Source organism: Nicotiana sylvestris, chromosome 9, assembly GCF_000393655.2.
Source record: "Nicotiana sylvestris chromosome 9, ASM39365v2, whole genome shotgun sequence".
In the NCBI taxonomy this organism is placed as follows: domain Eukaryota; kingdom Viridiplantae; phylum Streptophyta; class Magnoliopsida; order Solanales; family Solanaceae; genus Nicotiana; species Nicotiana sylvestris.
Genome location: NC_091065.1, coordinates 192,376,739 through 192,401,916, shown reverse-complemented (window position 1 = coordinate 192,401,916; position 25,178 = coordinate 192,376,739). Strand labels below are relative to the sequence as shown.

Here is a 25,178-nt window from a genome sequence, read left to right as displayed (position 1 = left end):
AGTTCCTCAACTTCTGCTCCTCCTTTCTCTGTACTAGTTTCAGTTACAATCGGTTACTTCTCGATGCTAATTCCAGCTGCATGTTCTCCTTCAACTTTTTTGCTACCCATGCTCTTCGAATTCAGTACCTCGATCTGTTGAAATTCAGCTTGTTTGTTCGTATACAGTGAATTCAAGTTCCTACTTATACTTGTTGTCGCCGCTTTTGAATTCTCCATTGATTTTGGGGTGATCATCTCCTTTTCACGAATTAGGGTTCCGTGAACTGGCGTAGATTTGTTTGAATCTTCATTCCGACTTGTCGATGCTATGAATTCTGCTACTTGAACCTTCTTAACATTCTTCTTAGCCCTTAGGTCTTCCTCTCCCTCCCATGGCCAGTGGCGTAGTTTAGTAAATCACGCTAAAGTATGCCGAGAGCATTCAGAGAGAAGTTATTATTTTACTTTTTAAGGGATTTAAATTTATTATATATATATATATATAGAATAAATTTAACTTTGTATACATAATATAATTTTTCGACAAAAAACCTCTTGCACCCTTTTAGTTCCGCCCCTAGTGGTGGGGTAAACCCACATAGGTGTAGCTTTTGCTTAGGCAATTCAAACAACGTTACTAAGATATAGTAGTTCGTTTACTCTAATTATAAAACTCAATAATAGACTTGTCGCTATAATATAGGAAAAAACTTCTCTTTGATAAGTGATCATAGGGGAGTTTAGAGAGGATCTGATCGTAAATAAAGGCTTCAACCTGTGCAGAGTAGAGTTACAAATATATTCGTTACTAAAGCAATTTTATACACAACCTCTTTAATTTATGCATTATTCCAACTACTGGAAAAAACAAAAAAGCAAACATCTAGAACAAATTCCTTTAGAGTTTGTGCCTCCAAATTGCCAATATCTGCAGAGCTTGCTCTTACATGACAATATATAGGACGAAAACCAAGAAAAAAGATAGTCCGGTGCATTAAGCTCTCGTTATGTGTAGGGTACGGGGAAAAGCCGGACTAGAACGAAAACCAAGCAATTTATGAAATTTTGATCTAAGCACTTTCCGCGAATCCAACTTGTAGATTACCAAAGTCAAAAACAGTGTGATATGCTCTCAAAAATACATCTCCAAGAACCCTGCAATCAAGAATTTTGAAAATCACTTGTCTATTTCATGTACAAGTGATCTGAAAAACTCGCACCACAATTGTTTTTTACCAGAGGGGACGTCGTGGATGCACATCCAACGCTGTAAATCCACTAACACAGTGAGCACCGTGATTGTTTTCGATTCTGATAACATACTATTACCAAAATACACGCAGAAAGTTAGTCTGCGGAAAACAAAAAACAGGCGTCTAAAAATAAATCAAAGTGCTTGTGCAACATGTAATAGCATGTTAAGTTCAATTGTAGTAGCATGTTAAGTGTGGATAGTAACCGGGGGCGGAGGGGAGAAATTTAAAAATAGCCAAATTTACAACTAGTCATTCAAAAATAGCTCAGTTTCAAAAGTAATCGAAATTTAGCCACTTTTCATGTAAAGATAAATCTGAGCGAAAAGACTGTTCAAAACTCGAAAAATACGCCCGTATATTATACTGGAGTTCCAGCATAAGTATGTGTGAACTCCAGCATATTATACAGGAGTTCCAGGATAACTATGCTGGAACTCCAGCATAATATGTTGGAGTTCCAGCATAAGTACACTAGAACTCCAACATAATATACTGGAGTTCCAGCAAGTATAAATGTCCAGTATAATATACTGGAGTTTGGAGCACTGGTGCTCCAGTCTCCCGTATATTATACATGAGTCAGCAAAGTATACCGGTCCAGCATAATATGCTGGAGTTCGTACACAGATGCACCGAACTCCCGTATATTATGCGGGACCGGTCTCTGTTGCAACAAAATAGTGACTATTTTTCATTGACTTCGTAAACGGTGGCTATTTTTGAATGACCAGTCCGAAAACTGGCTATACCGTGCTATTTTAATGGGGCGGAGGGAGAATATTAGTTGACGGGTTCGGACGAACCCAGTAATAAAAATGAGTTATGGATTCAATAACAAGTTTAGAACGCATAAACTTCAAATTCCGACTCCGCCACTGGCAGTAACAACTTACTTGATCCGGAGAAAGGGGGAAAGATTTATTCCCAATGGTAATTGTAATATGTGGTAGGGAAAAGACATCACAGTTGATAAATGATTTTCCTCTCGGATCTGGTAGCTTCTCACACAGCTTCAACACAAAATAAATGAGGCATTAGATACAAGTATAGATATATCTTACTCTAAAGCAATGTAGTAAGGTAAATTCACTAGTATAATATATTAAAGAATGGCCAGTGCGATAAACAACAACAACAACAACAAAAAATCAAGTGTAATCTTATAAATGAGGTCTGGGAAGGGTAGAGTGTACGCAGACCTTATCCTTACTTTGTGAGAGTAGAGAGGTTGTTTCTGATTGACGTGTTAGCGGACATTTATTTTGAATTCGATAATTTTTGCAAAAATACTTCGACATATTTATTTATTTTATTATTATGAGAATTAATCCAATTACTTCTGGTTCTGGGGTTTCCACGCTTGGAAAAAAACCGGGGCGTGTCGTTCAAATCATCGGTCCGGTATTAGACGTAGCCTTTCCCTGAGCAAGATGCCGAATATTTATAACGCTCTAGTAGTTCAAGATTGAGATAGTGTTGGTCAACTAATTAATGTGACTTGTGAGGTACAACAATTATTAGGAAATAATTGAGTTAGGGTTGTAGCTATGAATGCTACGAACAGTCTAACGAGGGAAATGAAAAGGAAGCAATAGCAGCAAGCAGTAATCAATAACACGATAAAAAATTAACCAAAGCGACAGAAACAAGAATAGGAAGCTATTCAAATGCTCAGCAAATGCTTTACCTGATTAACATATTCAAATGCTTTTTCTTTTGTTCTCTCTTTTCTAACCTCTACTTGCATCCAGAAAACTGTCATTTCACAGAAAGAACATAAAGCACTTTCATCATTTGATAATTTCTCCAATTTTGAATTTCTAACCACCATTTTCTTCTCGTAGCTGTGTACATTTTCGTCGAACGAGACGTTATGTTTACAGAGGCGAATTCTGTGGCAAATTCTTCCAGGTTGTAACTGCAGAAACAAAGAGTGAGATGTTAAAGCATTAGACGCATGCAATATAAAGTGCAGCCCGGTGGATTAAGTTTCTGCTATAGATGCACGGGGTCGGGGGAAAGGGTTGGACGACAATGGTCTTTTGTATGCAGCCTTACAGAGGCGGACGTAGTGTACTGCCTACGGGTTCAACTAAACCCATAACTTTCGACATAGTAAAAATTTGTATGCAAAAATTCATTAAAATTGCGAAAATAATATATATGAACCCATAACTTTAAAAATATAATAGGTTCAATGCTAAAAATATTATAATTGAACCCATAGAATTTAAATCCTGGATCCGCCTCTGCAGCCTTACCCTACATTTCTGCAAGGGTCTGTTTTCAGGGCTCGAACCTGTGACCTCCTGATTACATGCATGACAGTAACTTTACCAGTTATACCAAGACTCCCTTTCGAGACGCATACAGTATGCATAGAAAAACAACGAGAAGTGGAAAAGAACTTACCCCTGATATTAAGTTTTCCCAAATCAAATTCCCATAATTTGAGAAAACAGTTTTACATTCCATACTAACAATTCCTTCTGCTCCAATAGCATGATTTATTTGAGTTAAAATAGTCTGAAATTTAGCACACATAAATGATTAAGAATACGTAGCAAAATACGAAGAAAAAGGGAGCAATCGTCGAAATACATACAGTCGGACCAGCAAGAAAAGACGTTCCAGTATCCACAATAGCCGGACAACCACCTCTGCAAAGACCTGTGAAACGAAAAAGAAGAAATAACCCAAGTTGTCGCCCGCCTAAATTCTTAAATTATAAATAGCCAGCGAATGTATAATATATGTATAATTCATGCATAATCTATGTATAACTGTGTAGTAAAAATTGCACGGGGCGCCCTATTTGATCGCCCTCATTTAACCTATACACATTTTTTTTAAAACTTTTAACTTGAACCCACTTTTTAAGTAACTTCAGCTTCCTTTCTCCTCCTCTTTCTCCTCCATTTTCTTCTTCTCCTCCTTCTTTAGGGGCTCTCATTCTTATTCAATTTTAGAACAATATAAAAACCTATGATTTTGGCATCATTGAAATTTCCAAGTTCATTGTTATTCCTCAATTGACTGGTTAGATGATGGCTGGTGAATGGTGATAAAATTGCATTTGCTCTTTCTGTGTGATTAAATGTGTCGTTTAAAAAACTAATAGTACTACCTAAATGGCTGTTTCTTTAGAAAAAAAGAATGATGAGCAATGAAGAAGTAGTTAGGTTTCCCTCATATTGATCCTAATTCATGCTATGCCATATGTTGCGAATAGCTAACGAGCATCTTCTTACTGCCCAGATTGCTCAGAAATGCTTAACAGCAATGGACAAAATGCTATGCATGTTGCTATATTGAACACTCTATAGCTGAAGTTTCCCTGTTACAAAGACAAAAACTTCAGCTCTAGTATGTAATATTAATAGGTGGTAAGTTACAACACAAAAACTTCAGTTCTAGACCTGAAGTTCAGGCCCGCTACTAGAATGCTGAAGTTTTGCGTGATTGTCTTTGTTACTTCAGCCCCGTATGCTCAAGTTATGCGAAAAAGCAGGTACGCTTGCAATTTTTTTTGCAAAGCGGGCACAAGTTAAAATGTGACACAAAAAGCGGGTATAGATGCAAATGCCCCAACTGTATATAATCAATGTATATCGGCCAGAAGAAGTAAACATTGAATTTGACGGCTATTTCTTTAACAATCCCAAGGAAAAAACAGAAAAACAACAGTTGCTCAATAGTCTGGTTTTGCGTGATTGCCTTTGCTACTTCAGCCCCGTATGCTCAAGTTATGCGAAAAAGCACGTACGCTTGCAATTTTTTTTGCAAAGCGGGCACAAGTTAAAATGTGACACAAAAAGCGTGTATAGATGCAAATACCCCAACTGTATATAATCAATGTATATCGGCTAGAAGAAGTAAACATTGAATTTGACGGCTATTTCTTTAACAATCCCAAGGAAAAAACAGAAAAACAACAGTTGCTCAATAGTCTGGTTTGGAAATGAAGTGAATGAACATCTGTACGTGAATAGATTACCTGTTGAATTGTTACCAATAAAAAGATCGCCTATTTCAATCTGGAATATATAACAAACACAGTATGATCAGGGGATTAAGTATCATAAGACGAAAACTCTAGACACAAGAATATAATGTATACTCTACACAGTTTAATCACCTCCCAGTAACCATTTTGAGCGACGGGAACATAGGTATGTTGACCCCTGAAGTGAGTCGAATCGACGCCTCCAAATAGAATTTCACCCCCGAAACTAGATTTAGGATCTCGATTTAACCAGAATGAGAAGATTGGCTTTGTAACGATACGCTGAAGCAACATATTATACCTGAAATTATAGTGGTAAATTGTATATTACGTGTATACATTTTGCCAACTATTATTTCTGGGAGCGGTTATACTGTATAGTTTTCCATTCGCGATTCAGCTATCAGTTAAAGACAATGCTTGAGCCAGACATAATTAAACAAGCAGTAGAAATTATGCAAAAAAGTAAGTAACCTATGAACAGATATATATATTTACCATACTGGCGTTACTCGTCCTGCAGCAACATCTTGAAATCCTAGTCCTAGTACTCCATCATATCGTGCACGCAAGAATGTGAAAAATCCTTCGCGTGTTACCTCAGTAAAAACCTGACAGATTCTTATTTCAACAATAACGTTGAAAATATATGTAAAACTTCAGCTGCAAAGAATTAAGATGGTACCTGCTGCTTTATAACAGCATTTCCAACTTTAGTATTGTCTTGGCTGAAGAATCCGCGCACTGATCTTGTTCCAAAAGGGATTTTGCAAGATTTTCCTATAGTAAAAGGCGCAAACGTAAACATGTTATTAAAGATTTCATTGAATCACATGACATTCAATCAAAAATAGAAGTTTTTAAGTCCATTGGCTAACTACCAATTTTTGTGTATGTAGTGGATAGTCTTGATCTGTATCTGGAACGAAGATAACATGCAATCTGCACCGAAAAGTATGAACATAAAACGAAGATAACATGCAATCTGCACCGAAAAGTATGAACATAGAACGAAGATAACATGCAATCTGCACCAAAAAGTATGAATACAAAACGAAGATAACATGCAATCTGCACAAAAAAGTATGAACATTAAACGAAGATAACATGCAATCTGCACCAAAAAGTATGAATACAAAACGAAGATAACATGCAATCTGCACAAAAAAGTATGAACATAAAACGAAGATAACATGCATTCTGCACCAAAAAGTATGAACATTAAACGAAGATAACATGCAATCTGCACCAAAAAGTATGAATACAAAACGAAGATAACACGCAATCTGCACCAAAAGTACGAACATAAGACTTACAGAGAAGATGCATTTCGAAGACGGGATCCAAAGATTGGAACTGCCAGTATCAAACACAACAGCAAATTTCTGAGGAGGTGAACCTATACCAATCTCTGCGAAATACTGAACGTCCATATAGTTTTTCAGATAAACTATTTCATCCTTGAGTGCATCAAAGTTCCTATTTGAACCTCTTTTATGATGATCTTTAGCGTAGATTCTTGCACCCTTTACGCTATAAAGATCCAACGGTCGTCGCTTTAATCCAATCCTTATCATATTATCAGCAGATACATTGAAGCCAAAAGCACAGGTTATGAAATCCCATATTAATATTGCTGCAAGTAAAAGTTTGATCCCCATGCTGTCCACAAGTTCTTGAGCTCTACATAGCAGAAAGGTGAAAACAATTAGAAGAAAGTTTTTCTAATTTTTATTTATTTTTATCTATTTTAATATTACCCTCTTTACACCCTTTAACAACTAACTCCATCTGGTTCTATTCAATCAAAATGTATGATTTTAGGTTGATAAAGCAAAATAATAATTCTAAGACTTGCCATTATTACTAGTTCACCTATCATTCATGCTTTATCATGAGTTATATTGTTCGGACTCTCCGAATATGTCGCTGAATACGTGGCGGATCCTGCAAAAGTAGTGTATTTTTAGAGGATCCGACACGGGTGCGGCAGCATTTTGGAAAATCCGCGCAACATAAGTCATGAGAGTTTAAGTTCCACATACAGACAGTAAAAAATACTTATACAATCACGTCACTTATAAGATAATTCCAGACAAAATCTTTATGTGGTAACCTGATAAATTGGTAATTAACCGGTTGTAATAGGTCAAATTACACTGATTAGTTAAAAAAATCGTTACACTCTCAATGTGTTTAACTTAAAATTCTTGTATTAAATATGAAAGCTATAAATAGAAAGCTTGAAGATTAAAAGGGAAATAAAAAGAATTCCCATGGTTCTCAAAAAGCTAAAAATATTGTGTATACAAATTACAATTATAGTAAGGAGCTAGTACCTTAGTAAAAGCAAAAAAAACTCCAGGGATTATACAAAAAACCAACAAGGCAAGGAAACAGATGAAAACTCCCAAAGTATATAAAGGGTGTTTTTATATGTAGGCAGAAAATCAAAAGCGTGATCAATGTTATCATTGGTAGAAAATCAGTCCAATACTTGAGGAAACCACCATGTAATTTCGCCTAAGTAGTATAGTCTGATATGTACTTGACAATGAGCAAAACTTTCGTCATTTCTATCATTTTCACTAGAAATTGTCCAGTTCGAGGAAGTGGCTTTGGCTCGGATCCTGTATAGGTATTAAAAATCTATAAATAATATATTTCGAACGCAGTAAATCAAATAGAATTTTGATAGAATCCTGAACTCGGACCATAATGTTCAAGTCCTAGCTAGGTCTACCTCTGTTTCCCACCACAAAAGTCACATAGGTGTTTTGGAAGCACAATGAGTTTAGTGATAAAAAAACATTAAAGGTCAAAGCCATGAAATTGAAATACTAATTTCGTCTTTGATTCATAATAGAGTGCTTTACCTGCATAATAGATTCATAATTTAAATAGAGTGAGACTAAGCAGTTAGGAGTTAGACTAAGAATGTCATTGGTCGTCTATTGATGCAGGGCTTTACCTGCTAGTTTTTACTATACCAGCCATCTATTTCGTATTTTGTATTCTGTATTTCATATCTCTTATATTGTTGTTATTTTATTATGCATTTTTATGGTACTAATATATCGTTTCCTATTGCTTTTTTTGAGCCGAGGGTCTCCTGGAAACAACCTCTCTCTCCTTCGGGGTAGGGGTAAGGTCTGCGTACATATTACCCTCCCCAGACCCCACTTGTCGAATTATATTGGGTCGTTGTTGTTGTTGTCGTCGTCTTTGATTCATAAGGTTTATAAAAAAAAATGCATCATGTAAAAACTATGTAATGTCATGTGTGAGCCATTTTCTTAGGTGGAAAATACTTGGTAGAGAATTTTCCTTGTTATGTCATAGCAGGTCGCAATAGATACTTCTAGCAACTTAATTAATACGTCTTATCCTTATCCTTCAATAAAAATGTGAAGGTGTTTTAAGTCTGGATGATTTTTTTGAGCGAAAATGTTCACATAAACTGAAACGGAGGGACTACTTATTATTCTAACCGTTTAAACAACTATTATCGAGCCCCATGCCTTGTTCTTTTCATTTTCTATTATGTAAATAGATTTTCGAATTAGAATTGATAAAATTTGTGAGTAGGAGTAATTTTTTCTTCTTATCACTTTACTTGAATTTTATTTGTTACTTAAAATTGTTTTGTTGAAGGATTCGTTAACAGAAATCTTCTCAGATTAAGCGTTATGAGGCCCTGTTGTTCAATAGTAAGAATGTGAACAATAAGAGCTGAGAGTGAGAATGTGAGCTTCAATAGTAAGAATGTGAGCTTCTTGTTCTGTTGTAGCACAATAGAGAGCGGAGATGAGGCCCTGTTGAATCTTCTCACGGATGAAATGACAATCAATGTCAATATATTTTGTGCACTCATGAAAGATAGGATTGGCAGCAATGGCAAGAGCTGACTTGCTATCATAGTAGATAGGCACGGGGGAATGATGTTGGACCCCCAGCTCCTTGAGTAGACTAAGAATCCACACCACATCTGCAACAGTTGAAGCTAGGCTGCGATATTCAGCTTCAGCTGAGCTTCTAGAAATGGTAGATTGTTTCTGAAATTTCCAAGATATCAAAGAAGTACCAAGCTTAACAAAATATCCTGTAACCGACTTGCGTGTATTAGGACATGTAGCCCAATCTGCATCACAAAATGCTGAGAGTGACTCAGAACAAGGGGCAGTCAAAAAGACCCCTAATCCTGGACTATTTTTTATATACCTGACCACCTTGAGTGCAGCTTCCATATGAGAAACTTTAGGACTATGCATGAATTAACTGAGACTTTGAAAAACGAATGAAATGTCTGGCCTTCTGATGGTCAAATAAATTAGCTTCCCTAAGAGCCTTTGATATGGCCCAGGATCAGTCAGCAATATATCATCAGATGATCCTGTATGAGTGTCAAATTCAGCAGTTGTAAGCTTCACATTGGGTTCCATAGGGCAAGTTACAGGCTTGGAACCTGAGAGCCCCAACTCAGCTATAAGCTTTAGAGCATATTTGCATTGGTGCATTAATATACCATCACCATTTCTTGCAAATTCTATGCCTAGGAAGTACTTAAGCTCTCCTAGATCCTTGATCTTGAATGAATCTTGTAAATCATCCTTGGTCTGTTGAATCAATACAAAACTATCACCAATGATAAGAAGATCATCAACATAGACTAAGACTACCACCATGTGATCGGCTGCTCTCTTGATGAACAAGGAATAACAAATGACTCTGCTGAAAACCAGCATCCACCAAGGCTGATGTTAGCTTGAGATTCCATTATCTAGATGCCTGCTTAAGTCCATAGAGAAACTTGAGCAGTTTACAAACTGTAAACTTACCATTTGATCCATTGAAACCTTGAGGTATTGTCATGTACACCTCCTCAGTTAGATCACCTTGCATGAAGGCATTATAAACATCCATTTGATCGATGGACCAATGTCTTGAGGCTGCAATAGACAACATACTCCTAACAATAACTATTTTCACCACAGGGGAAACGGTTTTCTGATAGTCTAGTCCTTCCTTTTAATTATACCCTTTAGCTACCAATCGAGTTTTGAACCTTTCTACCTCTCCTGATGCCCTATATTTGATTTTATAAACCCATTTGTATCCTATTGCCTTCTGTCCTTGTGGCAAGGATACCAATTCCCAAGTCTTGTTGTCCTCCAATGCTTTGATTTCTGCCTGCGTTGCCTCTACCTATCGCTTGTCTTTGACTGTCTCTGAGTATGTTGTAGGTTTCACTTCAATAGAAAAGCTAGCCAAGTAGCTTTGATATTTTGGAGAGATTGCTTCATACCCAATTACTTCTGAAATGGGATATTTGCAGCAGCTTACAGAATTTAACCTGTCATTTCTAACATAATCCTTAAGCCATATTGGAGGCTTAGAGTCTTAGACACTCTAGTTGATTTCCTTGTTTCCTCAACATGAGGAGTAGCAGAAGAATCAGTAGGGATATCAACATTATTATGCTCAGCAGAAGAGAGAATGTCATATTCAACTAAGGGAACAAGAGTTATAAGAGGTGAACATGGCACACTAGATGCACCAAGGTGACTAGTATAATAGAACTATCTACTGCAACTGGTTCCACAGTGAAATCTTGTCTTGGCACTGGAGTTGTATTCAAGAATAATGACTCTGATAAGTTTTCATCTGTATGAAAATGAAACATGTCTTCATAGAAGACTACATCTCTACTGATAAAAGAACACTCTATTTTCCAAGTCCAATAGTCCGTAACCTTTCTGATGTGCAGCATATCCCAGGAAAACTAACCTTACAGCTCGAGGTACAAATTTATCATGACTTGTCAACCTAGTAGCAAAACATAGGCATCCCCTGACTTTTAAATGTATCAGTGAAGGTGGCTTACCAAGGAGTAGTTCATAGGGTGATTTATGTGTCAGAACAGAAGAAGGAATCATGTTAATAATGTATACAACATCATCAATACAGTGCCCCCAATATCTCACAGGCAAATGACCTTGAAATCTGATTGCCCGAGCAGTTTCAAGTATATGTCTATGTCTTCTTTTCACACCTCCATTCTGTTGAGGAGTATATGGACAAGAACTTTGATGGACAATCCCATGCAGTTGAAATAGGTCTTTGCATGCACAGTTAAAAAATTCACTATCATTGTCTAATCTATACACTTTAATTTGCTTGCCAAACTGCGTCTTGTTCATAGTAATGAAGTTCTTGAGTAAGAAAATAACATCAGTTTTAAGTCTCATAAGAAAAACCCAAGTCCACCTGGTAAAATCATCAACTAATGCGAGAAAGTATTTCATTCCATTGTGAATAGCAACTTTATAAGGTCCCCACACATCCATATAAATCAAATCAAAACTATGTAAACTTCTGCTAGCGCTAGTTGGAAAAGGCACTCTAGTTTGTTGAGCTAAAGGACAAATTTCACATTTAGACAATGGATTATTATGTAAGCTACCACCACAGTCTTGTAGGCTAGGAATCCTCCTGAGGACTTGAATTGGAACATGTCCTGTTCTTTTATGCCACATCTTCATGCTTGCTTTACTAGTTACTGCAAATGCTCTATTTATTGTCTTTCCTAATGCTGCTGATAATATGTATAAACCTTACTCCTTTTTACCAATCTCCTTCACCCTCCCAAATAAGGAGTCCTGAAACACACAACATTGAGGAAAGAAAGCAACACTATATTTGAGATCCTCTGTCACTTTTGAAACCGACATGAGATTGAATTTAAAAGTTGGTGCACATAGCACATCTTTCAGTACATCACCAGTGAGCTGACATTCTCCCATATGAGAAATTGGTGCTGAATCTACTGTAGGCAATTGAACTTGCCCTGAATTTGCTACTGGAGTTTTATTTTTCAGCAAACTTTTGTCACCAGTCATATGGTTAGTAGCACCAGTATCAACTATCCATTTACACAGTTCTAAGTTTTCACATAATGCTATATTACCACAAAAACATTTACCTGCCATGTTGGCACTTGCTTCTCCTATAGAACTTTTATTCAGCAATTGCAGCAACTGATTATACTGCTCCTTAGTGAAGAATTGAGCAAGTTCAACATTGCTGCTTGGTTGATATGCAGCTGGTGGAATTGTCATTCCTTGCTGTCCAATTGTATCAACCATGACTGCATTTGCTTTCTTCTTCTGCTTGAAATCAGATGGATATCCAGCAATCTTGTAACAATTCTCCTTTAAATGCTCTGTCTTGTTACAAAATTCACACTTCATTAGTCTGTAATATTCATTTCTAGTATTACCTTTCAAATGATAAAAAATCACATTCTAAACTATAATTTCTCCTTGATCTAGATGTGGAATGGGCAGTAAACAAGGCAGTAGGGCCATTATGCCCAGCTTGCCCATAGCTACCTCCAGTAATCAACTTTCTGCTTTCATCCTGAACTACCATAGTATAAGCCTTATCGATAGATGGTAAGGTTGGCATCAATAAGATTTGGCTCCTTGCTTGCTCAAAATTGTCATTCAATCCCATCAAAAATTGCAACAGTCGCTGATATTCCAATTGATCAACATACTCTGTAGCTGATGGAGGAGGCGGCAGTATCGAGTCATATTCTGCCCAAAGATCTTTCAGCTTGGTAAAATAAGTCGACACTGACGAAATCCCCTGCGTTAAGGTGAATATTTCCTTGTGCAAGTAGTACAACCTTGATGCATTTACTTTGTCAAATCGCTCCTTGAATGCAGCCCATACCTTCTGTGCATTAGAAGAAAATAACACTCCTGTCACCAAATCCCTGCTCATATTGCTCATAAGCCATGAAGTCAGAATGGCATTACATCGATCCCAGTGACTTCCCAAATTTGAACCAAAATCTTTCTTTGATGTCGATCCGTTAACTAAACACAATTTATTCTTACCTAATAGTGCAACCTTCATCGCACGACTCCAAAGAGAATAGTTCTCCACACCTGTTAAGATGAGTCCCACCGACATAGATCTTGGACCGTCAGATGGGTGCAGGTAAAGAGGATGGTTATGATCAAGAATAACTGAGCTAGCAACTGCTCTAGTGCTTGCGTCAGCTCCATTATTACCGTTAATAGTCGAATTTTCAGGAATCGCCACTGAAAAGTGCAGAATTAGGGCTCAAAGCTTCTGAAATTGAGTAGATTCTCTCGATTTTTTTTTCCAATTGCGCAAAAAATCCCCTAGAATCACTTGATGGTAGAGGTTGTTTCCGACGTCCGGCATACTTACCTCCAAGAAGTCTCCAACTTACTCTCCTCTTGGTGACTCGAACTCACAACCTTTTGAAAGTGACGGATGTTTGCCAGCAGAGCAACCCATTAATTTACATCCTTTACAAAAATAATACTAAACGAATATACAGAAAGAGGAAGTCGATAATATAAAGAGTAAAATTAACATCTCTATTAATAAACTGACTATAGTAAAAAGTTAAAGGAAAAGTTTGATTGCCAACACAAAGTTGAAAGGAAAAAATAATTTTCAAGTATAAAATAAAAGTGTTAAAAAACTAAAAAATTCGAGCCTTACAACTTGTTTGGATGGTTGTTACGCATCGTTTCATAATGTATCGTATCGTACTGTATTGTATTGTACTGTATCGTTTAATAAATACAATGTTTGGATAGATTGTGTCGTTTGCCATCGTTTCATTATATCACGCACCAGTATTATGAAGAATAAACTTGCAATATTATAAAGAAAAATTATTATGCAAGGTAAAATTACTATATAAAAAGATAGGGTAAATGATAAAATAAAATAATTTAATAATAATGAAGGGCGATATTGAGAGAAAAAGACAAGGTAACGACGCGACCACACCAAATCGGTCGTTATATAAAGTGGCACATTTCGTCGTTATGTAACGACGGATTTAACGATACGATACAATAAAATTTAAGTAACAATCAAAACAAACATTGTATGTAAAGTAACAATACGATACAATACAATGCGTAGCAACCATCCAAACAAGCTGTTACGGAAAATTTCCTATAGGAAGCTCCTCCCTCTTAAATAAGTCAAATATAGGGTGAATCTAGATTAGTTGGGTTTGTGAATATGGGGCATCGAAAATTTAAAAGGGAAACATTGTATAATCACTCTCAAAATAATAGCTGGAAAAATATAAATATTTTTTGTATATTTTTTTGTATACTAGTTTTAGGACACGCGCATATATGTATATAACTTTAAAAAATTATATAAATATAGTACTCCTATTAAACTATGTATATTTGACCCGCAATTGTTAATTATTATTTTGAAAATAGTTTTAGAATTTGATATTAAGTAATATTATAATAATTATGGATTGAAATAATTTATACAAAATCTTAATGTTAATTAGAATGTGTATTTATATTTTGGTACGTAAATTAGTAAAAGTAGTGGTTGACTAAAGGGTGATGGGCATACTATTATACATACCAGAGGATCAACATATTTTTTCACCCAAAAAAAAAAAATCTATTTTTTTGCGAAAATTATAAAATGATATAGAATTAATTTCTTTTAATTTTATGGTCAGTTATTAATCTATATTTAAAAATAAAGAAAATCAAACAAGTGTTGGTCAATGTTATCGACTTTAGATACTTATTCTTTCTGGACAAGAGGGATTGCTCTGATGGTAAGCAACCTCCACTTTCAACCAAGAAGTTGTGAGTTCGAGTCTCCTCAAGAGCAAGGTGTGAAGTTCTTGGAGGGAAGGATGCCGGTGGTTTATTTGGAAACAACTTCTCTGCCCCAGGGTAGGGGTAAGGTCTGCGTACACACTACCTCCCCAGACCCCACTAAATAAGATTATACTGGGTTGTTGTTGTTGTATACTTATTCTTTCTCTATTTTTTTAATTTTTAATTTTGACTAAGATACTAAATTATAAGAATTAAGATATTAGCTCATTGAAAATTTGGAAAATCAATTGTAATATGTAGCATATAAATTATTAATGACAATTATAATTATATCTAACATGAAATGTTGATGATATATTTATTTCTCATAATTGTATAAATTTACCAGTAATAAATTTATTCAAATATAATCTAAATGTTTAATTATATTTAAGGAAAAAGTTAAAAAAAAAAAATACAAACCTAACATGCACGTTTGGAGAAAATTTGAATTTTTTTTTATCATTTTATTCCTAACACGTACCAAATTGATATAGTAACATTATTTTTTTTGTTAATTGAAAAGGTCATAAAATTTAGCAAAATATTAGGACTTCTTACTTATTCAAACAATGAATGATTTAATAAACACAATTTGACTTGATTTTGAAGTCCTCAATATTAGGAGAATAATTTAAATTATAATTTTATCCAACATAAAATAGATCTTTAAAGGATAAAAAAGGCGAACACATTTCTCTAAGTACCTTCGTGTTTTTAGTATAATATAGATCTATCTATCTATCTATATATATATATATATATATATATATATATATATATAGATGGAAATAGAGATGACTAGTTCTTGAGTCCAAATGGAACTAGTGGATGTAAATATACAATTTTGGTTGAATAAATTTTTTTACTTTGACAAATATATATATATATATATATATATATATATATATATATATATATATATATATATATATATTTATTTATAAATTTTATACACTTTTTCGGCTACCAAATGTAAATAATTTTTGGCGCAGGTTAAAAGCGAAAAAAGCCTATAATTAAAATAGAAAAAGTGTTAAAATCTTAAATCATTGACAATACTTTAGTAATTATTTGGTATTTACAATAATTTAGTTATATTTTGACCGAAATGGAGATGTTCAAATTTTGTAATTATTTTTCTGGTAAGTGTTAGCTTGGTCGTAGCTTTAAGATATACACAGCTTAATAAAGTCAAAACTCCATCCTCGCACGTCTTATACACCACTTTCACTCCAATCCCAAATCACAATTCCGAGGAGAAAAAACTGAAAATTCGTCGGCCGGAGATGGGAAGGATAGCCGGAGCCGGAGCCGGAGTGAAGTGCTCGAAAGTGTTCACTTTGGTAGCGATTTTGGTATTCAGTTTCGTCGGAAACCTAACGGCGTTATCGGTGACGGTAAACGACGAGGAATGCATTTACGAATACGTGCTGAATGAAGGCGATACAATTTCGGGAAACTTCGTCGTTGTAGATCATGAAATTTTCTGGAGCTCTGACCATCCCGGCATTGATTTCACTGTATGACTTTTTTTTCCTTTCTCCAAAATATAAATCTTTTATTTTTATGCTTAGTTGTTTAATGTGTGAATTTTTTTTTTCCAGATCTTTTATTATTAGAGTGAAAGAGATAAATCCCTTTCAATATGATTTTATACAAAAAATTAAGTAATCATCTATGCTAATTGGAATTTATAATGTGAAGTAATATGTAAAATAGAGTGCACCGAAGAGTGTAGTCTAGTGGTCAATGAAGTGAGAAAGAACCATGAGGTCTCACGTGTGCAAAAAACATTAGGTGATTTCTTAACTTCACTTAGATCTTATGTGTATGATACTCTCTCTGAAGGGTAGAGGCGGAGCCAGGATTTGAAGCTTATGGATTCGGGTTCTAGTCCTTTTAAGTTATTGGGTTCTTAATTATTTATTTGTACATATTCAATAGATTATATGATTTGAACCAAAGCTACTGTGTTCGGCCAAACTTGTAGCCAAAGAGCTAGCTCCGCCCCTAATGAAGGGCCAACCTCAGCCAGGATTGACCCTCATATTTGATGTAGCATAGGACTTCTGTTTGTCTCACTCACTTAGATGCATCGCTGAAACAAATCTTTCAAGCATATGTTACTGAGCTGTGAGCTTATGAACTGATGCCTCTCTTTCATCTCAAGTGAACTTCACTTTTTTTCAGCACTATCCGTGACTTCTGACCTTTTTTTCAGAACGGTCAATGCACTGAGGACAGATATATCTCCTAAAACCTATAATGCAAAAATGATAGAAATGGTGAAAACAAATAATAAAGCTGTTGACAGACAGAGTTACAATCTTGAGAATAATCTGGTACCTGTTAGTGGTTTTCTGTGAGCAGATGTTGTGCTCTCTCTTGTTGTAGGAGCAGCAGTGGAGCTGTGGGGTAGATGTGATAACTTTAAATATGGCTAGAATATCCCCCCCCCCCAGTCGCAGTGGGTCGTTTTTGATGTACCTATCCCGATCATGGAACCCGCCATTTGTAGAACATATGTGCACACCTGCAACTCTAATTTTTGCTATAGATTTCTATGTCCTTCTAAATCCATGCGTAACATGTATACTTGAATTAAAAGACTATAAAGGTAGAATTTAGTAAATACATTTCAAAATAGATATGGGTTGATTAGGCTGGAACAGCTTTCCTATATGATGCTTGCAGCCCTTGGTTCATAACAACATTTTTATCCGTCCTCAACTCGCATCCCCACTTTCTTCATAAAATATCGTCCACCTATGGACTGGTGGAGATGAACACTGAGGGTGGGTGAAATTTCCCATCGACCTTGGTGAAGATGAAATAGATGAATGTAATCGTCTTTTTGGTTCATGACAAGTCGTGGGAATTCAACACCTCTTATTGTCAAATCAGTTTCTGACTCATTGCTGTGTCTTGCCATGGCTGCTCAATGTGACATGATTCCAATGATAAAAACTAGCTAACACAACTAATTGGACTTAATAAATGAGACAAACTCACTGTTGATGTATTCTTACAAATATGCATGACCTAAATTTACTCATGAAATTAAAAATGAAGTTGGTGATATGCTAGAAATGAAAATACATAAACAGAACACGGAGAACTTTTTTTTTTTTTTTTTTTTTGATTCCGCTGTCTCTGCGGCTAGTTAGAGAAAAAGAACTAGCTAGCCAAAATCTTCCTTTTAGGTGAACTTTTCCACTCGTGCAGGTGACATCGCCTGCAGGAAATGTCGTGCATACCATGAAGGGAACAGCAGAGGATAAATTTGAGCTCAAAGCCCCAAGGAGTGGGATGTTCAAGTTCTGTTTTCACAATCCACATTCAACGCCAGAAACAGTCTCGTTCTACATACATGTTGGACACATTCCCAATGAACATGACCTAGCCAAAGATGGTTTGTCTTTTTTGCTATAGTATTGTTCTTTTATGGCCAGGATTAGCGGTTAAGCATGTTGTATGTTGTGTTTGTCGGCTCCTGTTTCTAGATATAATCTATACTGACCTTTTTGCAGAACATTTGGATCCCATCAATGTCAAAATTGCTGAACTAGGGGAGGCATTGGAGTCAGTTACAGCAGAGCAGAAATACTTGAGAGCACGTGATGCTCGTCATCGTCATAGTGAGTCGCCAATATTTTCCCTAATAAAAGCTTAATTGTTTTCTAATTCTGAAGATGCATAATGTTACAGGTTTTTGTTGTAGTTTTCATTGGTAGATTTGCTTTCTAATGAGATATTTCTCGACATAGGCAACTTTTTCTTTTGCGTTTAATCCAAGTAATGGCTACTTCTGAAAATGTTCACGATAACCATTGACCGGGTGTGGATGTTTATGCCAATACCTTTCTTAATGAAACATGACATACTCTTAAGACAGTAACATCTAATGGTTGTTGCAATCATTCTGGTTTCAGCAACATATTTGCTTTATTAGACTATTATGAGTTGCTCATTCTTGTATATCTAGATAGTAATAGCTTATTGACGCTGATAATTGCTGGAATAATATCAATCTGCTTCTGTTAGTATATTTTGGTTGTATTGTAACTTGGGGTTGACATATTCTGCAGCACTTGGAGATTCCTTATTTGATTCAGAAAATGAATCTCCACTCATTTACTATCTGTCCAATTGCTTTATGACTTTTTTTTTTTTCAAAATTGTTTTATGACTTGAAACAAGAAAAGAAGCTGTGGTCTAAAGTTTTTTGAGCATCATAGCAAAGTGAGTAACGTGAAGTTCTCTGATATTTGAAGAGTCGTACTTTTCTATTGCGTGGAGTTTGTAGTAATATTTTTCTTCAGACTGTTAAACGCATCTGAAGCTATTCGCGTTTCTTCTTAAGATAGATGGGAAGTGTTGTTGTAGCTTTCTGTTTGCATTTTTTTGGTCATGGTCAGAGCTTTGAGCATTATCTGCTAAAACTGTTCGACTGATGTGCATGTTTTCTGGTGCAGCTAATGAGAGCACAAGCAAGCGTGTTTTATTTTACACCGTCGCAGAGTATGTTCTACTTATATTAGCAAGTGGACTGCAAGTTCTGTACATTCGAAGCCTGTTCAGTAAATCCATCGGTTATAATCGGGTCTGATAAATTTTATGAAGCTCCGCGGCCTTTTTCCGCTCCGTCCTACAGGAACTTAAGTAGCCTTGTAAGCAGTTGCAATTGAAAGAAATGTATCATTCTGGTAAACTAATTTTGAGTTATTTCAAAAGATTCACTTCGGCATTCGTACAGATCAAGTTTCTTAATGTGATTGATGTACTTAATTGTAGTAGTAGTTTGGAGTTTGGATGAAATGTCTAACATTGGTTTATGTTCTATTTGAGTAATTAAAAGTTACTTTTTTACCGTTTATCGTATTGAATAAAAAAGGGCAGCCCAGGCACTAAGCTCCGTTGTGTGCGGGGTCCAGAGAAGGGCCGAACCATAAGGGTTTATTGTACGCAGTCTTACCCCGCATTTCTGCAAGAGACTATTTTCGCGACTTGAACCCGTGACCTCTTGATCACATGACAACAACTTTACCAGTTACGTAAGGCTTCCCTCCTCGTTTGTCCTATTGAATAGATTGAACCAAATAAGTGGAGAGTTTTCGGGTACTAAAATTGGGGGTGGGTTATTTGTTTATGAGGTTGCCATGTAGGGGTGTACATGGACCGGGTTGGTTCTATTTTTATCAAAACCAAATCAAACCAACTATATCGGTTTGGATTGTTTTGGTTTTGTCGGGTTTTTCGTTTTTTTTTGTTACATGAAAATTATTTCTATTTTACTTTGTTAAAATTATAGATAAAGCTTTGATGAGTGAATATATGCTTAGTAAATATGGAAAAATTTGACAAACATATGATCTATTAAAATATTCTAATGGGAGAATTTTTTTAGTAACATGTGATAGTTATTTTCTTAGTCATCTAACAATAATTTTTCGTTAATTTACTACTTTCAAGGTTAATACATGAGAGAGTCCCAAATATTTCTACATTTTCTAAAGAAAATTCACTATAAAATCTTAAAAATATAAATAAAATTTATATATTTATTTGTCGGTTTGGTTCGAATTTTTTATTCAATACCAAACCAAGTCAAACCAAACCTAGTCGGGGTTTTTAATCGGTTTGGTTTGGCTTTTCAATTTGGTCCAGTTTTCCGGTTCGGTTTGAACACACCTATTGCCATGTATCCCGCAGTCGGCAAATTGGTGCTAACGGATACTCAAAACGGATGGTATATTTAAATTATTTTGAATAGTACAAGGGTTTATTTGTCCGTTTCTAGTATTTTAGTTATCAAAAGAGTAATACTACCTCAGTTTCCAAAGGAGAAAAATCATTTACGCCATTTAACTTTGCTTTAAAAATCAAACTCCTTTTCTCACTTTAAACAATATACATTCTCCCTTAGAGTGTGATTTTCAGGAAAAGCTAATTTTAACAATTTGTTATTTGTTTTTGGTTATTGTTAATTTGTTCTCCATTGATCACGGATATGATAAAGTTTCCTCTCTTTCTTTTCTCCGTTGTTATCTTCGAGCAAATTGATGAAAAATGTAATCACAGTATCCAAAAATAAAAAGTTAAAAGAATTTAAAATTATGTTATGACAGTTGTATACGGGCGAAACCGAGCTCGCCTATTGCATGAAAGATCGAGATTGAAACGAGATGGTTTGGAGATCGACCCCGGGTTCGTTCAAGATCATCAAGTCCGTAACTCCAGAATCGACCCCGACTCCGATTCAGCTCGAGGAAATACTATTAGACCGAATAATGGAAGACCGAAATATCCGTAACCGGTCAGATGTCACAGCGTGAATCTTTGCACGTATCGACGAGTGACCGAATAATTAGCAAAACATGACATTTTTTACCTTTTGTGGAATTGTATCTAAAGTAGGACTTCTCTCGTATATAAAGGGGGTCTGATAATTTGTAATACACATTGTAACACTCATCCAAAAGCAATACAATGTTATTTCTAGTTCTTGTTATCTTGTTATTCTGTTCTCGATTGAGGCATTTCTTGACTCGAGGGTGACCAACCTTCAAGGCTAAGACTGTTCAATTTGTGTGGTTTGCATCTATTTTCTTATCATTAATTTCAGTATTATTTTATTTTTTCAATTTGTATCAAGTTATATCACGTACCCTTAAAACCGCGTATAAATTCAATTGCTATTTGATTTTGAGGGTAAACAACAGTAATAATATGTACAAAGTAGGGGTGTACATAGGTCGGGTTGGTTCGAATTTTACAATTACCAAACCAAACCAATTATGTCGGATTACTAAATCTAAAGACCAAACCAAACCAATAAAATTCGGGTTTTTTAATTTCGGTTTTTCTCGGGTTTTCGTGTTTTTTCGGTAAAATCTTCGTAGAACAAAATACATAACTTGTGCTCAAAATATTTCTTTAATCCTAGTAAGATACAACTATATAAAGTATTTTCCAAGAAAATAATACAAAATATGAGATGTGTCATGGCATTATCCTAAAATATTCAACAATAAAGATAATGAAATTATGTAATATAAATATTGCTAATTAAAAAGCCATAATAAAAATAAACATACTTTAAAAGTACTAAGTCATGCTAAAATACGTAGACTAGTAAGGGAGTATTACTGACATGATTAAACGCTAAAGAAAAAATAAAAACAGGTTATGCATTTTTATCTAAATGCAAAACAAAAAATAGATATTCAATACATTCCCGTTCGTAGTATTGAATTGAATGTCTTTTGTAAGCATTAGTATTGATTTGATTTTGGTTTGGGCTTTTGTTAGCATTATTTAATTTACTAATATTAATGGCTATAAAAGTTATTGAAACATTAAAAAGTTCTAAGTCCATCCTTGAAATAATACCTTAAAAGATAAAATTATGAAATTTTTTAAGAAATATTTATAAATTACATCACAATAAGTATATTTATATATTAAATATATCTAAAATTTCTATATATGTAATGTCGGGTTGGTTTGGTTTCGGTTTGACTTTCTTTAGTTAAAACCAAACCAAACCAATTATGATCGAGTTTTTTTTTTCCAACACCAAACCAAATTAAACCAACCCATAGTTGTGGTTTTTTCGTCGGTTTGACTCGAATTATCAGATTGGTACGATTTGTCGGTTTGCTTTGTACAACCCTAGTACAAAGTTATGACATTTATGTACATTTCTATGGTAAACCATAGTTTATAACTTGATAAAAATAATAATTAACCTGCTATAGTGTTATTCTAATTACATTAATGGCAAAAGAATTTTGGAATATAATAAATCCAAATAATAATGGCCATTTAAGATTTTACAACGGAGATGGAGGGTTTTGGGATTCTCGTGATATGGCACTATGGGACAAAAGGTAAATAATACTGCATATATGTATAAATTATGGCTAAAGCAAGGTAAATTTTGTATAGAAATTATTTTTGAACCCGCTTATACGACTTATACCGCTTATGTTAGTTATGGACTTCTCCGACTGAACCCGCTTACACAAAATCCTGGGTCCGCCACTGGTGAGTGATAAATACTCTTTATCTTTAACTAAATATTTCGGCTTAGAGTTATGAGTATAAAAACGTTTTAATTAGGAGCGCTTTACCTACAATATAAAATTTTCCGACACGAATTTGAAGACTTCAATACGAATACCGAACATCGAGTCAAAAATTCACATTGCTTTTGAATTGAAAAATAGTGACAACAAGTGTCTTACATAGTGAAGAAGAAAAGTTTCTTTTTCATTCCACTTGGAATTTGGCCTTAAAATGGGCATGGTTCATTCATTGGAAAGAGATAAATAGTTGTTTGTACAAGTTTGAATTCAAACTATAAAATTTACTAAAAGTAGAGGATTCCTGGAAAGTAATTTCAATATAATAATAATAATAATAATAATAATAATAATAATAATCACTTCAACAACAACAACAACCCAATATAATCCCATTTAGTGGGGTCTGGGGAGGGTAATGTGTACGCAGACCTTACCCGCTGTTTCCAAATAGAAACCCGGCATCTGGGGAGGGTAGTGTGTACGCAGACCTTACCCCTACCCTGGGGTAGGGAGGCTGTTTCCAAATAGACCCCCGGCATCTTTCCCTCCAAGAACTTCCCACCTTGCTCTTGGGGAGACTTGAACTCACAACCTCTTGGTTGGAAGTGGAGGTTGCTTACCATCAGAGCAACCCCTCTTGTTTAAATTTCAATATATTTATTTATAGGATAAGCGTTTCAATTATAAGTTGTCCGAAGCAATAAATGAAATAAAAGATTAATCCACATTAAAATTCACAATTGAAGACACAATTTGACTTTATATGACACAATTACTATTTAAAGAGTTAAAGAAGTTTTTTACCATATTTTCGCAAATATTTTTTAAAATATTTTGAATTATTAATTATTGTACCTTATAATACTTTTTATTTAGTTTTGAAGTATATACCAATTTTATTTCTAAAAACTTGAAAATTTATTTTAAAAATTAATTAATTTGACCCTCGTAATCCAAAAAAAAAATGTCTAGGTTCATCCTCCCGTATCCCACACCAAAATTGCCTTATACCCAACTCAATATTTATAGGAATCAATCCTTCCAAAAATTCCATATCTTTTTCGGATTTATTTCTGGAAATATTTTTTTTTAAGAAATTCTTTTGAAACAGTTTTTAAGTTTTTTCTACATGTTTTTTAGAGGAAAGTTGTTAAGACAATTTCTTTTTAAACAAAAAAGTGATCCCATAACAACAACTAATACTCAATCCAATATTTAATTTAATGGTGCAAAACAGTAAAAAAATCTTGGAAAAAAAATTATAACTATCCAAACTTTAAGAAAAAAATTATAATGATTCTTCGTCCTTAACTAGAGGTCTTGAGTTTGAGCTTTAGGAAATTACTGTTATTAGAGAGCGTTTTCTCCTCAATTTGAAACTTTTCGAGCGAATCTTAGTATGTGTTTAACAACAACAACAACAACAACAACAACAATCCAGTATAATCCCACTTAGTGGGGTCTGGGGAGGGTAGTGTGTATGCAGACCTTACCCCTACCCTGGGGTAGAGAGGCTGTTTCCAAATAGACTCTCGGCATCCTTCCCTCCAAGAACTTCCCACCTTGCTCTTGGGTAGACTCGAACTCACAACCTCTTGGTTGGAATCTTAGTATGTGTTTGGACATAAGAATTGTAAAATTTTAAAATAGGGTAAAAAAAAATTTCAAGTGAAAATGATATTTGAAATTTAGAGTTGTGTTTCGACATGAATATAATTTTGGGTTATTTTTGAAGTTTTGTGACTGATTTGAGTGAAAATTTTGAAAAATAGTTTTTTGGAGTTTTTCAAATTTTCGAAAATTTCCAAAATGCATCATAAGTGAAAATTGAAAATTTTATGAACAAATACTGATTTCAAAAAAACGTAAAAGAAAAATTGGGAAAAAGAATTTTTTTTTTATGTCCAAACGGACTCTTAATTTAATCGAATCCCAATATCAATACAATATATAAAAATAGAAATTGTCCAAAGTCCAAACGGCTATAGAATCTGTCTTTCGACATTGCTGACATATATCAGTCAAAGGAAATCAAATATTTTATTTCCATAAAAATACCCAACTAATCTCTCCCTCCAATATTTAATCACCCTATAAATAGCACACCAACTTTTTATTAATCCCCAAATACAGAAAATAGAGAAAAA

At 34.8% G+C, this 25,178-nt stretch overlaps 4 protein-coding genes across 7 annotated transcripts; 1 reads left to right on the top strand and 3 right to left on the bottom strand.

Annotated features, from left to right (window-relative positions):
- Positions 1 to 681: 681 nt before the first annotated feature.
- Positions 682 to 7,664, bottom strand: LOC104227784 (cyprosin-like). Of its 4 annotated transcripts, none has more exons than XM_009780100.1 (13): positions 7,583 to 7,664; positions 6,560 to 6,926; positions 6,125 to 6,185; positions 5,929 to 6,023; positions 5,742 to 5,854; positions 5,376 to 5,544; positions 5,235 to 5,274; positions 3,843 to 3,907; positions 3,650 to 3,763; positions 2,925 to 3,155; positions 2,131 to 2,247; positions 1,218 to 1,303; positions 682 to 1,136 (listed from the first exon to the last, which is right to left on the bottom strand). In XM_009780100.1, the coding sequence occupies exons 2-13, from the start codon at positions 6,902 to 6,904 to the stop codon at positions 1,052 to 1,054; spliced, it is 1,521 nt and encodes a 506-aa protein (XP_009778402.1). In that variant the 5' UTR covers positions 6,905 to 6,926; positions 7,583 to 7,664; the 3' UTR covers positions 682 to 1,051. The 4 variants fall into 4 exon arrangements, with proteins under 4 accessions (XP_009778402.1, XP_070012331.1, XP_009778400.1 ...); XM_070156230.1 differs by lacking the exon at positions 7,583 to 7,664 and adding an exon at positions 7,360 to 7,379; XM_009780098.2 differs by lacking the exon at positions 7,583 to 7,664 and adding an exon at positions 7,119 to 7,187.
- A 3,850-nt stretch (positions 7,665 to 11,514) lies between these two features.
- On the bottom strand, positions 11,515 to 13,603 carry LOC104227785 (uncharacterized). The gene is made up of 2 exons (XM_009780102.2): positions 12,226 to 13,603; positions 11,515 to 11,902 (listed from the first exon to the last, which is right to left on the bottom strand). The coding sequence occupies exons 1-2, from the start codon at positions 12,491 to 12,493 to the stop codon at positions 11,868 to 11,870; spliced, it is 303 nt and encodes a 100-aa protein (XP_009778404.1). The 5' UTR covers positions 12,494 to 13,603; the 3' UTR covers positions 11,515 to 11,867.
- Positions 12,519 to 13,577, bottom strand: LOC138878764 (uncharacterized). The gene is made up of 2 exons (XM_070158457.1): positions 13,538 to 13,577; positions 12,519 to 13,354 (listed from the first exon to the last, which is right to left on the bottom strand). Exons 1-2 carry the CDS (start codon positions 13,575 to 13,577, stop codon positions 12,519 to 12,521), a joined length of 876 nt encoding a protein of 291 aa, XP_070014558.1.
- A 2,516-nt stretch (positions 13,604 to 16,119) lies between the features above and the next one.
- LOC104227786 (transmembrane emp24 domain-containing protein p24beta3-like) lies at positions 16,120 to 19,815 on the top strand. The gene is made up of 4 exons (XM_009780103.2): positions 16,120 to 16,461; positions 18,167 to 18,353; positions 18,472 to 18,579; positions 19,417 to 19,815. The coding sequence occupies exons 1-4, from the start codon at positions 16,228 to 16,230 to the stop codon at positions 19,548 to 19,550; spliced, it is 663 nt and encodes a 220-aa protein (XP_009778405.1). The 5' UTR covers positions 16,120 to 16,227; the 3' UTR covers positions 19,551 to 19,815.
- Positions 19,816 to 25,178: the final 5,363 nt, after the last annotated feature.

Bases quoted from the DNA above. Each gene is read 5' to 3' on its own strand.
- LOC104227784 (XM_009780098.2), bottom strand. The intron at 3,908-5,234 runs GTAATCTATTCA...TTCGTTTCACAG, and splicing joins TATTGGTAACAATTCAACAG to GTCTTTGCAGAGGTGGTTGT. The intron at 3,764-3,842 runs GTATGTATTTCG...GCTAAATTTCAG, and splicing joins CTTTTCTTGCTGGTCCGACT to ACTATTTTAACTCAAATAAA.
- LOC104227785 (XM_009780102.2), bottom strand. From the start codon at position 12,493: ATGAAGTGTGAATTTTGTAACAAGACAGAGCATTTAAAGGAGAATTGT. The intron at 11,903-12,225 runs GTAAATGTTTTT...TGTGTGTTTCAG, and splicing joins AGCAAGTGCCAACATGGCAG to GACTCCTTATTTGGGAGGGT.
- LOC138878764 (XM_070158457.1), bottom strand. From the start codon at position 13,577: ATGGGTTGCTCTGCTGGCAAACATCCGTCACTTTCAAAAG. The intron at 13,355-13,537 runs GTTGTGAGTTCG...TGCACTTTTCAG, and splicing joins ACATCCGTCACTTTCAAAAG to TGGCGATTCCTGAAAATTCG.
- LOC104227786 (XM_009780103.2), top strand. From the start codon at position 16,228: ATGGGAAGGATAGCCGGAGCCGGAGCCGGAGTGAAGTGCTCGAAAGTG. The intron at 16,462-18,166 runs GTATGACTTTTT...CCACTCGTGCAG, and splicing joins ATCCCGGCATTGATTTCACT to GTGACATCGCCTGCAGGAAA. The intron at 18,580-19,416 runs GTGAGTCGCCAA...TTTCTGGTGCAG, and splicing joins TGATGCTCGTCATCGTCATA to CTAATGAGAGCACAAGCAAG.